This window comes from Cadophora gregata, assembly GCF_030347475.1.
Source record: "Cadophora gregata isolate MNR1 chromosome Unknown scaffold_11, whole genome shotgun sequence".
Taxonomy (NCBI): Eukaryota; Fungi; Ascomycota; class Leotiomycetes; order Helotiales; family Ploettnerulaceae; genus Cadophora; species Cadophora gregata.
In genome coordinates this window covers 1,309,163-1,324,663 of record NW_026695934.1, presented here as the reverse complement: position 1 = coordinate 1,324,663, position 15,501 = coordinate 1,309,163, and the positions used below count along the sequence as shown (strand labels likewise).

Genomic DNA, 15,501 nt, shown 5'->3' with positions numbered 1-15,501 from the left:
TGATCAGCCGTTACACTGCATAACCAACTCCCACTGGAAGATTGACAGCGATATTTGAAACGAGAACAAGCCGCAAAGCATGAATCTATCATTCGACAGTATTTCCAGGTCAATACATGGCCAATATAAGTAAGATTGATGACTGCCGCTGTGTGGTGGTGAGGAAACCTCGTCATTTCCCAGCCGCGCGCTCTGAAACTCCCACTTTCCTAGGCACGTGCTGGAATCTTGAACAATGGAAGTGGCAGGAGTGACCAGTCCTTCACAGTTGGGATTCAAAAAATTTGCATGTGCTGGCCGCGTTATCTCGTACCTTTTGAGCAGAGTCTGGCCGTTCATGGGTACCTCTGATACTAAACTATTGGTAGAGTGGGTAACTCAAGATACCTTTTCTGATCGTACCCATTAGCGCCTTGAGGCTCTTCTTCCCAGACCGGGCCACCGGCTTCCTCAAAGAACATCCAAGAAGCCAGGAAGAAAAGTCCATGGGCGGCTGTGCTCGGAAACCAAGCCTTTTGCTCTGAGCCGATCTCTTCAGAATCTGTCGGTTCGTCCCTATTTGGCTCTTAAGCCGATGTCAATATACTGGGGACGCAGGCGCAAGGTTTCTGTGTTTCAAAACACTCTTGGCGACGTAGACAACGACGAGGTCGAGGTCGAGGTCTTTCAAGCGAGCGGACAAGCGCAAGCATGAGCACGCGAGAGTAGCACCTCGGTCAGCCGAATAATCCGCGCGTGTGGTCAGCATGGCGTGGCCGCCGCTCGTATCCCTATGGGATTACGGGTCGAGTCTCTGGCTGGCTTGGATCATAAGACGGATCATATTATCGGGCTATGAGAAGGCTGGGAGAAGGCTGGGAGAGGATATACAGTAGAGGGAGGGTGTTAAGGAGTGGCGAGGGACTGTCTTGGATTGAGGAGATACCGAAGAATGGAAAAATCGACTTCGGAGAGACTCTAGACATTGTCATAACGATGGAATCATATCACGGATTCACGGCTGTAGCCATCAATCAGCCAGCAGCTGGAATGATCAAGTACCAGTAACATCTTGGCGTACCGAAGACAGATCTTTACCTGGAACAGTCCCTGCCCCAAGGAAAAGCTCATCGAACCCCTCATGTGGCTGCATAAACATCGATACAGTACTGTCCTATGCCCCGCCGTGCCGCCCATCCTCCAATCCACGGCGATGTTTGCTGGTGCCCCTGAATCCGATCAGTTCGTCTCTCCCTGTGCAGCCACTCACACGATCGGATGGCTTGCCCACCCAGATCCCCTGAAGGGAGCTAGGGCGCTAGGGAGCCCGGGCGGGCAGGCTAATGCTCCCGGCCCCTTGCGCAAGCCAACCACTGGACAGTGGGCGCCACCGACACGACATCCTGCACCCCTGGATCCTGGATTCTACTGTAGACGTCCATCGAGAAACACTCCTCCCTTCCCCTTCCCCTCCCCTTCCCCTCCCCTCCCCTCCCCTCCATCCTTTTGCTCACATCACCTCCTGCTCAACAACTGGACACCGCTGCTCCGCTGCAGCTGTCGTGCCCTGTCTTATCCTGCCCCTAAGGTAGGAACGCAACCCAGGTAAGGTCCTTGATAGGCCCTCGGCTTCTGGCGGAACAGCTTTTGCCACTGCACGGCGCGTCAACGGGCAGTTCTGGCCCAGTGAGATTCCAAAGGACTGGCTCTCAACCTGCTGTTGGCATGCAGCTAACTCTCACCCTCCGTACCTGAACCCAGCCCTGACTGACCTCATCCCTCGCGATCTCTTCTTTTCTTACCTCGTCTCGCTGTTAGGCAGAGACAGTCTCTCATCTTCCTCTCTATCCTTTGATTTCTGCACGAATTCACCCTGTTCTGCTCGTTGTTCTCATTGCCGTTCAACCTCACTGGCGGAGTCAAAAGTCGTGTTGATCCCGACTGTCATTTGTTTGCAAAACACTTCACATTCAAATTCACATTCACCCTCACGGAATCAATCCCTGCCGAGTCTCCTCAATTTGCGTCAGGACAAAACAGACAAGAAAGACCCTACATCTGCTGGCCAGCATCGCCTCGTCACCGCATCACCACACCAACTCACCACCACCAACATAAGCTCATATCTTTCTGATACGATTACCGCGTACCAAGACATCCATTTCGCACGCTCGAACCACCTCCTGAACGAGCCCACTAGGAATCTGATCCCAAGAAACATCCAAGCATCCGGAGACCGTACCGAAAGCGCGTGGGAGTTCCCCACCACCAACCTCAAATATAGTGCGCAATTCACTTTTCGACCCACCACGAAAGCCACCATTTCACTTTCATGAAAGGGAATCCCCAAAGTGGAAGCGAGACTCTCCCATAAGATCTGGCGCCGATCCTCTTCCACCAGCTTGGTCTTCCTGCTCTCTCAGGCGTCCCTCGTTTACCCTCACTCACCGACCACTCACAACGGTCACCACATTCGTTCAATTCATAGTCCTGGAGACAGTTCATTCGTTTCACTGTTCTTAGGTACTTGGATTTAAAATAAAATAAAAACGTTGTCATTCTTTCAGACCCCGACAAACACACCCAGCAGCCAAGACAGTCAAACAATGCCATTTATTCACAACAACAATTCTTTGTTACTCGATCAAGAACAATAGAACAATAAGACAAAGAACTCGGAAAGATTTTAAACCTCGGATCCTGCGCAAGGTTTGTAGACTCTCATATTTCTTCGACAAACCTCAACCCAAATCTTCACAATAGCAAGCGACAATACTAAGACTTGCGACCCTTCCCGAGACCTCATATCTAACAAGGCTAGCAGTTCCATACACACTCATTTTCGATTCTCCAGTCCTACCTCTTGTATACAAGAAGCATAGCGACTATACCAAAGCACGATGGCTTCCCACCATGTACACCAGCTCCTCCACAGGGGGACTCAAGTGGTCGCTGTCCGTTCTTCCCATACCAATGACACCGCAGCACCTACAGGAACGATTGCGCCCTATGCGACCATGCTCAATGGCGTGAACCAGGTCATGAACGACATGTACCGGATAAGCTCATGGTGGAGTCTGGGCGTGCTGGCTATGCTCATACTTACTATTCGGTTATCTCAGAGGTTCAATGCGCATATACGGCACATATCAGCAATGGGGAAATCAGTACAGACGTATTGGGCAAGGAATTCATCGCCGTTATGGTGGTTCAAGAAGTATCTTTTGTACGCGCCTTTAGTCAACAAACGCCACAACCGAGAGTTCAGGCTCTCTTCGGCAATGAACATGGGAACCCTCCCATCAAGATTCCATTCGATCTTGATTTTCCTGTACTTGGCGAGTAACCTTGGATACACACTCCAACTCGATTGGAGTCAAGAGAATCATTACAAGGTTGTCGCCGAGTTACGTGGGAGATCCGGAATGCTGTCCGTGATCAACATGATTCCTCTGATCATCTTTGCTGGCCGGAACAACCCCCTGATAGGTCTGCTCCAAATCAGCTTCGACACATACAACCTCATGCACAGATGGCTTGGTCGCATTGTCATCTTTATGGCGCTCCTTCACACATGGTGTTGGGCATATGTCAAGTACAAGGCAGTCGGGTGGTCCGGACTCTTCAACCAAGTTGCTGTGGATCCTTTCGCAACCTGGGGTATGGTCGCTACTATTGCCATGGTCATCATCTTCATCACTGCCTTCTCTCCTGTCCGTCACGCTTTCTACGAAACCTTCCTGGATATCCACATCATAATGGCAGCTTTTGCACTAGCCGGAACCTGGATCCACTGCTCAGTAGCAAATCTCCCACCTCTACCCTACGTCCAGGCTACCTGTTATCTCTGGATAGCGGAGCGTGCCTGCCGCCTCATTGTACTCCTACGAGCCAATTACTCTACCAAGGGATGGACCTACGCCACTGTTGAAGCTCTTCCAGGAGATGCCTGCAGAGTCACGATGCACCTCCCTAGGAAGATGCACATCAAGCCTGGATGTCACGCCTACCTCCGCTTCCTTAACATCAACCCCTTGGAGTGCCACCCCTTCTCCATCGCCTGGGTTGAGGACAAGCCAGCAAATGGATCTCTCCCCATGGCCGAGAAGAACGGTGAGATCATCCTTCGCGACAATGAGCTCGTTACCGATGTCTCATTTGTCATTGGCGCCCAGACCGGCTTCACAAGGAAGTTATTCAACAAAGCAAACGCCTGCTCTCCACGCTTCCTGACTCTCAAAGCCGCAATGGAAGGACCATACGCCGGCCACCACTCCCTCGACTCCTACGGGCATGTGGTACTCTTCGCCGGTGCAACCGGAATCACACATCAAATCGGATTCACGAAGCACCTCATCAACGGCTTTCACGACGGCTCCATTGCCACCCGCAAGATCACTCTCGTGTGGATCGTCCGCGATTCAGAGCACCTTGAATGGGTCCGCCCGTGGATGGATCAGATCCTCCGCCTTCAAGGGCGTAGAGACTGCCTCACGATTAAGCTGTTCGTCACGCGACCCAAGAACCCAAGAGAGATCGTCTCGCCCAGCAACACGGTGCAGATGTTCCCTGGACGCCCGAACATCAAGCTCATCATGGAGGGCGAGGTAAAGGAGCAGTGCGGCGCCATGGCTGTCACAGTCTGCGGACCTGGTGGCCTGGCTGATAATGTGAGGGAGGCGGTCCTTGGAGTACAGGAGTACGGTGTGGTGGATTTCATTGAGGAGTCTTTCACTTGGTGATTGATCCTTTCATCTGTCCGGATACGTATCGACGAACGAACGACCTATTTGATTGATTGATAGCGAGTTAGTCTTATCCATCTACTGCAGCGAAGCGAGCGAGGCGTCACGGGCTACATTGAGGAAGTAAGAAGGAATTGGGACCACCAGGGTCGAGGAGTACGACGATATTTCATGCACATAATTTTGTTCACGGGCGCACCACCCATAGAGACGACGTTTGGCTTCTAAACGGTTTTTGTCTAGATCACTTGTATAATAAGACGTTTCATTTTGCACATAGAAAGAAGGAGAGATGGCAGAGAAGAGGACAGGATAGATAAGAGTCACTGTAGATAGGAATGCCGTGTTTAGAATCGGACACCCATACTCGAGCTCAAGCTACCAGTTTATCGTTTCCTTTACCAGTGATTGATCGATTGGAATCTTGGCTATTTGCCATGTTCTTTAGTGAATCTATGATTTGTCTGGACTTCCATACCGATTTCGCAACCATGCATACAAGATGACGTCCCATCTGCAGTACAACACTTCCTTAATATATTCCTGTGCCTGTCGGCTCCCGCCATGTCTGCTTCCCCGCTCTCCAACCTTCATCTGCACTTACTCATTGGACGCCAGCTCCGAATGCAAGAACTCAACATGAGGTACAGATCAACAGCCGTACAAGCACGTGGCAGAACAAACGTCCTTTCATACTCTCTCTTTCTTTACCTTACCTTTACCCTTTGTCGTGCCTGTGCCCATTCAAATCGCTTTACCAGAGATCGAGGATGCCAAGACACAGGGACGGAAAAGCCGTGTGGTGGGATGAATTGTTCGGAAGGACTACGCGATAACTGCGGGTGTTCTGTCTCTGTCATGTCAGTCAGCTACATTGAAGTGGGAAAAGACCGAGAGAGGACACTGAATATGTTTAACTTACTTCTTTGACAGTATGGAAATAAATTCATTGATTGATTGAATTCTAACAGGAAATGTTCGTTTCACTTCAAATGAACTTGCACGAGTAGTTGACGCCTAGTGCAGGTAAGGAAGTGAAGTCAGGCGGTATCTGCGGATTGCCCAGGCGGGATGCTCCAGGTTAGACGCCCGCTAATCCTGCAAAATAGTACGCCACTCCTCCCCCGCCCTTCGGGGGTCAGTGACTGGATGGGTGAAAACAATTTTGGGTGACTCAATTCCGGTGAAACTCTGAACAACTCACACAAACAATTCCTCGTGGCGCCCGTTTTTCGTGTCACTGTTACATCTTAAGATACTTGCCGACTTATTGTGAAGAAGCTATTCGAAAGCGTTCGGACAGAAAGCAAAGAGCTCGCTCGCGCATAAATTCTTTTTGCCATTGTGCAGTTGACCCCGCCATCGGCACTCGAACTTCAATATGCCCATGTAAGTCTGACCACAACCACTTCTGACGATTTTGCTTGAAGCAGGTTGCTGATTCCTGCTTTGCTAGGCTTAAGGACCCCTCGAAGAAATACAAGAGGTTTCCCCCTCTCCAGCTCAAGGATAGACAATGGCCAGACAAAACCATTGACAAGCCCCCGCGCTGGCTCTCGACCGATTTGCGCGATGGCAACCAGAGCTTGGTCGATCCTATGGTACGCTTTCCCTACCATTGAGTACTTGGAGACTATTAGAGGCTAAAATATGATGAAAATCTAGGACGGAGAGCAGAAATGGAGATACTTCAAGATGTTAGTGGAGCTTGGCTACAAAGAAATCGAGGTTTCATTCCCCTCAGCCTCACAGACTGATTTCGACTTCACACGCCGCCTTGTCGAAACACCCGGTGCGGTCCCCGATGATGTCTGGCTCCAGGTTCTCTCGCCATGCAGAGAAGAGCTTATTAAACGAACGGTCGACTCCCTCAGAGGCGCGAAGAAGGCCCTCCTACATATCTACCTTGCTACCAGCGAGTGCTTCCAGCGGATCGTGTTTGGCATGACTGAGGACGAAGGATTGGCTCTCGCGGTCAAGTGTACGGAATACGCGCGGTCGATTACGAAGGATGATCCGTCACAGGCAGGCACGGAATGGGCGTTCGAGTTCTCGCCTGAGACCTTCTCGGACTCCAGACCAGAGTTTGTGATCAAGATATGCGAGGCTGTGAAGAAGGCTTGGGGTCCATCGGAGGAGAATCAGATTATCTTTAATCTTCCCGCTACGGTGGAGATGTCGACGCCGAATGTGTATGCGGATCAAATTGAGTATTTCTGCAGAAATATGACGGAGAGGGAGAAGTTCTGCGTGTCTCTCCACCCGCATAACGATCGTGGGTGTGCGGTTGCAGCGGCGGAGTTGGCGCAGATGGCTGGTGCGGATAGAGTTGAGGGATGCCTTTTTGGAAATGGAGAGAGAACGGGAAATGTTGATCTCGTTACCTTGGCTTTGAACCTTTATACCCAGGGTATCCACCCCAACATCGATTTTTCTGATCTCAACAGAGTTATAGATGTTGTGGAGGTTAGCAACAAGATTCCGGTTCATCCTCGAGCACCGTATGGTGGTTCGCTCGTTGTTTGCGCTTTCAGTGGTTCGCATCAAGATGCAATCAAGAAGGGCTTTCAGGTCAGAAAGAAGGAAGGTGCTACAGACGAGAATCACTGGCAGGTTCCATACCTCCCGCTCGATCCTCAGGACATCGGCCGTACATACGAAGCCATCATCCGTGTCAACTCGCAAAGTGGCAAGGGAGGAGCAGCATGGATCATTCTCCGGAATCTCGAGCTCGACTTGCCACGCGGTCTACAAGTGGCTTTCAGCAAGGTGGTACAAAAGCGGGCAGATGCAGTGGGTCGGGAGCTGCTCTCCAACGAGATTCAAGATCTGTTCGAGCAGACCTATTTCCTCAAGCAGAACCCAAGGTTTACTCTAGTGGACTACAGCATCAGCACCGACCGCTCAGCGTCGCCGGCTCCACCTGCGCCCGGCAAGACGCAAGACACGACCAAGTTGAAGCGGCAGTTCGAAGGTGTCATTTCCTTCGATGGTCAAGAACACAAGCTAAAGGGAATAGGAAATGGGCCTATTTCCAGTTTGGCCAACGCTCTCTCGTCCATTGGGATTGATCTTGATGTTGCGGATTACAAGGAGCATGCTATTGGAGGCGGAAAGGGTGTCAAGGCTGCAAGTTACATTGAGTGCACAGCTGCAGGCTCGAATCAGAAGGTTTGGGGTGTGGGAGTTCACGAGGATGTGGTGCAGAGTTCTCTTATTGCACTTTTGAGCGCTGCTAGTAACGTGAGTCGCAATTTCTTGATTGAGAAGATATCTGGTTTACTAATGCTGAACAGTTCATCACCACGCGACCTAACACGCCTCTCTTGCTCAAAGGTAGACATGGCGCGTCGATGAGCCAGGACCTTGATCTGAACGGAAGTCCTAAGAGCCCCAGAGAGAACGGACTTTCTATTCCCAAGCCAAATGGCCAGCCTCGAAGCGGGCCAGATGCTATTTCTGTTTTGGAGGCCAAGGCCAACGGTATGTAGGCAAGGAGGAGCTTTACAATGGTGAATGTTGTGCGGGGGAGTTGCGTTGACGGGACGGGCCTTGCTCTGGCTTTTGGTTTGGAGGGGTAAATAGTTTCAGCTTTTTGCTTGTGATGTTCATTGGTTTGGTGCTTGGGCTGCATTTGCAGATGATAGGAACCAAAAGTGATTTTGAAAGAATAAATCCACATTTCGAAAATCCACTCAAAATAAATCACTCGTATGGTATTTATTGACATTCAAAATTAGATTTCAGAATAATTTCCCCTCTCATGCAGCTCTGCTCCATACTGAAAATATTTTCAGGGGACAGCATTCGGCAATCCATGAAGAGGCACTATCACTAATACGGCTCTAGCGCGTAACTGCTCACGGTGGGTTGTTGGAAGGAACAAATTCAATGTGCACGAGGCTTTCAAAGCTTTGAATAGACACTGATTGCCCTACGAGATTTTCTACATTCATTTGCCGTTATTTAAGGCAACATAGACTTTTTCTTTGACGGGTTCCAGCATCTGCGGCACCTTCTAGAAGCCGGCTGTAGCCTTGGTCGAACGCGAAATTCAGTTCGCTTCCAGATCGTCCAGCAACTTCAACAAACCTAAACAACATCCACTCACCTTTCCCTACTTCTTGACCCTCACCGTCTCACCCAACCACCTCAAGGAGACAACCTCTTTCTAACAAACTGACGAATCATCTTCCTTACAAGAACCCTACTTACCTTACAGACGTTCTGCACACACAGCGCGCAGGCTGTGAACCGCCATCATGGACGTCAACTCTGTGCTCTTGAACACCTTCTCGGCCGGTCAGTTTGCCTCCAGAGGGCCCAGATTATACTTCGGTCGCAATGCTAATACTACGCAGACGCGGCCATAAGAGGAGCTGCCGAAGCACAGCTCACACAAGCTGCTGAGACCAACTTCGTAAGTTCCCCCTTGCCTGACCGCATCTCCGGCTGCGCGCAATATAGCACCTGCTAACTTCAACCCCTCTTCAGGCCGGATACCTCGTAACCCTCGTCCAAGAGCTCGCAAATGAAGAAGCCCAAGGACCTGTCCGAGCAGCAGCCGGTATCGCGCTGAAGAACGCCTTCACCGCACGCGAATATGCTAGATTACACGAGCTACAGGAGAAATGGCTTCAACAGGATGGAGATACCAAGAAGCGCGTCAAAGACCTGACTCTACAAGCGCTCTCGTCGAGCAATACACAAGCTGGTGCCGCTGCTGCACAAGTCGTCGCGTCGATAGCTGCTGTTGAGCTTCCTCGTGATCAATGGCCGGAGCTGATGCCCACTTTGGTGCGAAATGTTGGCGAGGGCAGCGATCATCTCAAACAGACTTCTCTGACCACCATCGGCTTCATCTGCGAGAGTCAAGACTCAGACCTCAGATCCAGTCTCGTCCAGCACTCCAACGCTATTCTAACCGCTGTTGTGCAAGGTGCTCGCAAGGAGGAGCCAAACCCAGAAGTCCGCCTGGCGGCCATATACGCTCTTGGAGACTCTCTCGAGTTCGTCGATAGCAACTTCAAGAATGAGGGCGAGCGAAACTACATTATGCAGGTTATCTGCGAGGCCACACAAGCTCCAGATATGCGGATACAGCAGGGTGCTTTTGGATGTTTGAACAGAATCATGGCTCTTTACTACGAGCTGATGCGTTTCTATATGGAGAAAGCTCTCTTTGGTCTTACGATCATGGGCATGAAGAGCGAGGAGGAAGACGTTGCTAAGCTAGCCGTTGAATTCTGGAGCACTGTTGCAGAAGAGGAGATCGCCATTGAGGATGATAACGCACAAGTGAGTTTCATATGCCCCACTTTTCCGACCGCACACTAATCATATTCCCATCAGATTGAGAATGTCGACCAAATGCGGGAGATCTTCCATTTCTGCTCTGTGGCTACAAATGAGGTTGTCCCAGTTCTATTACAACTTCTGACCAAACAAGATGAGGATGCCGCCGATGATGAATACAACATCTCAAGAGCCGCGTACCAATGTCTGCAACTTTACGCACAGGCTGTCGGAGGCACTGTTGTTCAACCAGTCTTGGCTTTCGTCGAGGCTAACTTGCGCCATGAGGACTGGCATCACAGAGATGCTGCTGTTTCTGCTTTCGGTGCTATCATGGAGGGACCAGAGGAGAAGGTCATTGCACCAATCGTCAAGCAAGCGCTTCCAGTTATCATCAAGATGATGGAAGACCCAGTCATTCACGTCAAGGATTCCACTGCTTATGCTCTTGGACGTATTACCGAGGCATGCTCAGAAGCGATTGACCCCGTTCAACACCTTCCTCTCCTGATCAAGTCTCTCTTCGAGGGTCTTGTCAGCAGTCCGAAGATGGCAGGATCATGCTGCTGGGCCTTGATGAACCTTGCAGAGCGTTTCTCTGGCGAAATTGGTTGCCAGCAGAACCCACTCACACCTCACTTCAACGAGAGCATCTCTCGTCTTTTGCAAGTTACCGAGAGACCAGATGCTGATAACCAACTTCGAACTGCTGCTTACGAAGTGCTCAACACATTTGTCCAGAATGCTGCCAATGAGAGCTTGCCCGCTGTTGCGTCTCTATCGGAGATAATTATCAAGCGTTTGGAAGATACTATTCCTCTTCAATCACAAGTCGTCAGCGTTGAAGACAAGATTACCCTCGAAGAGATGCAAACTAGTTTGTGCACTGTTCTCTTGGCCATTGTCCAGCGTCTCGAGAAGGAGGTTGCTCCTCAAGGCGATCGTATCATGGCTGTTCTGCTCCAGATCCTCACCACTGCTGGCCCCAAGTCAAGTGTTCCTGATGCAGTATTCGCCACTGTCAGCGGTCTTGCCAATGCTTTGGAAGAGGATTTCTCCAAGTATATGGAGCATTTCTCTCCCTTCCTTTACAATGCTCTGGGCAACCAAGAAGAGCCAGCTCTCTGCTCCATGGCTATTGGTCTAGTCAGCGACATCACCCGTTCGATGGGCCCTCCCAGCCAGCCATATTGTGATACATTCATGAACTATCTTTTGAACAATCTAAGAGTACGTATCCTCCGTCTAAGTCCTCTGCTATACTTATGCAATGAAACTAACATCTTAAAACAGAGTACTGCACTTGCCAACCAATTCAAGCCTGCGATCCTTCAATGCTTTGGAGATATTGCTGGTGCCATCGGTGGTCACTTTGAGACTTACCTCTCTGTTGTCGCCCAGGTTCTTCAGCAAGCAGCTGGTGTTCAAGCCAGCGCTGATGGATCGTATGAGATGTTTGATTACGTCATCTCGTTGCGCGAAGGTATCATGGATGCCTGGGGTGGGATCATTGGTGCCATGAAGGCTGGAGGCAAGACTCCATTGTTGCAACCATATGTCGAGTCGATCTTTGGCCTTCTCAATATCGTCTACTTGGATCAAAATAAGAGCGATGCTCTTATGAGATCCTCCATGGGTGTCATCGGGTAAGTGGAGACTCTCAACCTTTGGAAATCTAGCTGACAGATATAGTGATCTCGCCGAGGCTTTCCCCAACGGTGAATTCTCCGGCTTCTACCGTGCCGAATGGCTCACCCAGATGATCAAGGATACTCGCCAAAACCGTGACTTCCAGTCAAGAACCATCGATACTGCACGCTGGGCTCGTGAACAAGTCAAGCGCCAAATTGGTGGCACCCAAGGTATCCAACAAACCTGATTTGCTGCTCTTCTTTACGAAAGATCATGCGTCCAAGATTACAATTTTTAATACCCTAGGGCCGGCGCAAACCATAGAATCTCGGGTCCTCAATTGATCTTGGCCTTCATTGCTTCTTCCAACCTTCAGATTTTCTTCTTTTATTTGTCAGAATGACCGGTCACATGAGGGGTCTTGTCCTCGACCAACGTCTGAAAGGCGTTCTTTGTTTATTACCCCCAGCAGCACATCGCATCATGAATCATCATACACGACAGATATTCGCCATGTCTTGTCACCAACCTCCTTCGGATTCCGGCGAAGTCGACCAGAATCACATAAACGAACGAGGCCACCCCATGATGTATTGCAACCGCACCCGGCACAGCACCAACGACACAACATAACACGACCCGAACACAATTTTGTACACAAAGATCCTCCCCTTTTAGCAACCGCGCCGCTACACAAACAATACCCCTTACACCAACGCGCCATATTTCATTTCCGGATTCGAGGTGGGTTCGATGAACGAAAGGGTCACGAATCGAGGGGGAAAGAGCGCGTTCACGAAACGAAGACAGTTCGTAGTAGAGAGCGCGGACGACCGAACGAGAGAACGAGTAGCCAATGCCGTCACCACGAAACAAATCTTGTATTGAATCAACACAATGCCAATTCTCAATAAATGAGGTTGGGTTGAAAAGGGAATATTTAACATTCATTTTTCTTCTTTTATTCTCCCTCGACTGGAACATATGTATGTGAAAGCGTCTCTACGATCGACCGTATTGGGTCCGTAGATCGCTCGTGGGTTGACTGGCTTGGCTTGGTGCACTACGCTGCCTGGATTTGATGAGTGAGGTGTTGCATGCTTGTAGCATGGGAACCAATTTGCTCTTCCTCTGAGCTGCGGGGCGAATATAGAGCAGGCAAGGCAACACGCTAGAGAAAGAATTGGTGGGCTCAAGCATGGCGAGCTTCGAGTCTCACTGTTTGGACTGAGAGGTGTGGATGATGGATTATGGAGTGGATGGTGGAGGTGAAATGTTAAAGGTCATCGCGAGCTAGCTTGAGGGAACTGTTTACTGGTTGTGGATTTTGTGTCAAGTGATGCGATTCACAATGTGGAAACGTCTTCTCATCTATGCGGTGGCCACATGAGGAGAGTGTTGGGGTGTTCTGGTCTCGGTGGGCGTGGGAGATAGAGAAAGATGGATGTCTTGAATGCGATGCGATTCCCCCCTTATATTCATCTGCTTGACTTGGTGTTCGTTGCTGTGACGTTGGTGATTTTGCTATGATTTGGCTGTGATTTGTATATGGTTGGATTTGGACCTGTCGTCCTGTGACTGGTCAGTTACTATCTTGGTCTCTTCTCGTCTCTACTTTTGCTTAGTTTCTACTTATTTGGGCATACATCAGGCCGAGCCATTCCTCATCCCAATTCAGCACAAGGTAACTGAACATCACTATCGAGCCATCAGCTGAGAACAGAGCATACCCGCTTCGGTCCGGTCAACTCGGATATAAGAGTCGGAGTCGGTCGCAGCGGAGAAATGTCAGTCATCGCTCAGGTCCGCAGGCTTCCAACGACCTCTTTAGCCAGTCATGTATGCGGATCAAATCTCATCAATCATCCGGACCAGTGATAGCATAGTATCTAACCACTCCGTTGGACACCCAAAGATCTTTTTGGGAATACGACGCCTGTGACAGTGTATTGCTAGGTAGGTTCGCTCCGGCGTCGGACATGACTTGCGAGGCTAGAATAACGGGAGGCATTCATCATTCACTTGCCTTTTATGTTTCCGTCCATCTCAATCTCTTGCTCTTCAATCCTTTCGAACCTATTTCCTAATCCTCAACCCAAACAAAGAACCAAACATCCCACAGTCAACCATGACCCCATCTTCCGACATTCCCAACTTCATCATCCGCTATCTCCCCGAAATCCTCGCCTACGCTCTCAAACTCCTTTCCCAACGCATCCAAGCCGTCATCCACAGACACACTTACCACTCCTCCCCCTCGCCCAAACACATCGTCATAATCGGCGGGTCCTTCTCCGGACTCTACCTCGCCTTCCAACTCGCTGAGTCTCTCCCCTCAGGCTACAAAGTCGTCCTGGTAGAGCAGAACTCGCATTTCAATTATACGTTCAACTTCCCGCGGTATTCTGCCGTACAGGGGAGAGAACAGAATGCTTTCTTGCCTTATGCGGGACTTTTCGCGAAAATACCCAACGGGGTATTCGAGCAGGTGAAAGGGAAAGCTGTGGGGATTAGAGATGGGGAAGTCCTGTTGGAGAATGGTGATGTGCTGGAGTTTGAGTATCTGGCTATTGCTGCAGGTGTTATGCAGTCGCCTCCTGCTAAGCTGCTCTCGACTGAGAAGGCAGGTGCTTGTAAGGAATTGCAAATCTTGCAGAAACGGATCCAGGAGTCGGAAAATATTGCGATTGTTGGAGCGGGCGCCGTGGGTGTGCAGCTTGCGACTGATATCAAGACTTTCTCGCCGAAGAAGAAGGTTACGGTTATTCATTCGAGGCAATGGATTTTGAGTGGCTTTGGACAGAGGTTGGCTCAGTTTGTGATGAAGAAGTTGGATGATCTTGGGATTGAGGTTGTGCTGGGGGAGAGACCGGTGCTTCCCAAAGTGACAAATTGGGAGCCAATGGAGTTGGAATTTAAGAATGGAGATAAGCGGGAGTTTCATCTGGTTGTCTGTCTCTCTCTTCCTTTTTCAGTCCCTATGATTTTACAAAGCTGATAGATCGCTAGATCCCCTGTACAGGACAAACGCCTAACTCATCAATAGTCGCCTCCTTCTCGCCATCGTCCATCTCACCACTCACTCAGCATATCCTCGTTAACAAGAATCTCCAACTCACCGATGATGTCAAACTCGGCACCACCTTCCCCAACATCTTCGCTCTAGGCGATGTGGCCGAGACTGGAGGCCCAAAGTTCGCTAGAGCCGGCAGTGCACAGGCAGAGATCGTAAGAGGGAATATTGTGGCGTTGATTAAGGGAAAAAAGGATAAGTTGGTGGAATATGTGCCGAGTGTGTTGGAGGGCTTATTGAAGTTGAGTTTGGGGAAGGTAAGGAATTACTCATTCTATTTCGGGTTTCTTTAGGTATGGGATTGAACCACAGCTGATCAAACTTGGGTTTATAGGATGAATGTGTTTTGTATATGCAGGATGAGAAGAGGGATTATATGATCTCCGGGAAATTGAAGGATGTTGACTTGGAGGCTGCGAAAGCGTGGAAGATGTTTGGTGCTGACATAAAGAATGCTGCAAATCTCTAAACGGGGTGGAAGGCTAAGTTTGGGCTTCTTTTCGCAATTTTCCTTTTCATGCAGCTAATTGTATACTATTCATCGTCTAGATTTTTCTTAGGAGATTAAAGATTCACATGAGTATTTCTCTACCGGTGCTTCTATACCACACCATTCCTTCTGAGCCACTCTATCTTGTCGGCTTCCATCCCAATTTCTCGGAGAATCTCATCCTATGCTCACCGAGCAACGGTGGTCTCATCCGAATACTCGCCTTCGTATCCCCAAATTTAACAGGAATACCAACGGTCTTCGATTTCCCATCCGCCAAAGCCTCA

At 49.8% G+C, this 15,501-nt stretch overlaps 4 protein-coding genes across 4 annotated transcripts; all 4 read left to right on the top strand.

The window, feature by feature from the left end:
* Window positions 1–2,879: 2,879 nt before the first annotated feature.
* On the top strand, window positions 2,880–4,721 carry ONS95_002546 (uncharacterized protein; the record flags this gene model as incomplete). The annotated part of the gene is made up of 1 exon (XM_058495808.1): window positions 2,880–4,721. One exon carries the CDS (start codon window positions 2,880–2,882, stop codon window positions 4,719–4,721), a length of 1,842 nt encoding a protein of 613 aa, XP_058354536.1.
* A 1,384-nt stretch (window positions 4,722–6,105) lies between these two features.
* ONS95_002545 (uncharacterized protein) lies at window positions 6,106–8,215 on the top strand (the record flags this gene model as incomplete). The annotated part of the gene is made up of 4 exons (XM_058495807.1): window positions 6,106–6,113; window positions 6,181–6,325; window positions 6,390–7,967; window positions 8,021–8,215. The coding sequence occupies 4 exons, from the start codon at window positions 6,106–6,108 to the stop codon at window positions 8,213–8,215; spliced, it is 1,926 nt and encodes a 641-aa protein (XP_058354535.1).
* A 771-nt stretch (window positions 8,216–8,986) lies between these two features.
* KAP95 (karyopherin beta) lies at window positions 8,987–11,898 on the top strand (the record flags this gene model as incomplete). The annotated part of the gene is made up of 6 exons (XM_058495806.1): window positions 8,987–9,026; window positions 9,086–9,144; window positions 9,219–10,022; window positions 10,077–11,249; window positions 11,313–11,665; window positions 11,712–11,898. 6 exons carry the CDS (start codon window positions 8,987–8,989, stop codon window positions 11,896–11,898), a joined length of 2,616 nt encoding a protein of 871 aa, XP_058354534.1.
* A 1,881-nt stretch (window positions 11,899–13,779) lies between these two features.
* ONS95_002543 (uncharacterized protein) lies at window positions 13,780–15,193 on the top strand (the record flags this gene model as incomplete). The annotated part of the gene is made up of 3 exons (XM_058495805.1): window positions 13,780–14,601; window positions 14,661–14,981; window positions 15,059–15,193. 3 exons carry the CDS (start codon window positions 13,780–13,782, stop codon window positions 15,191–15,193), a joined length of 1,278 nt encoding a protein of 425 aa, XP_058354533.1.
* Window positions 15,194–15,501: the final 308 nt, after the last annotated feature.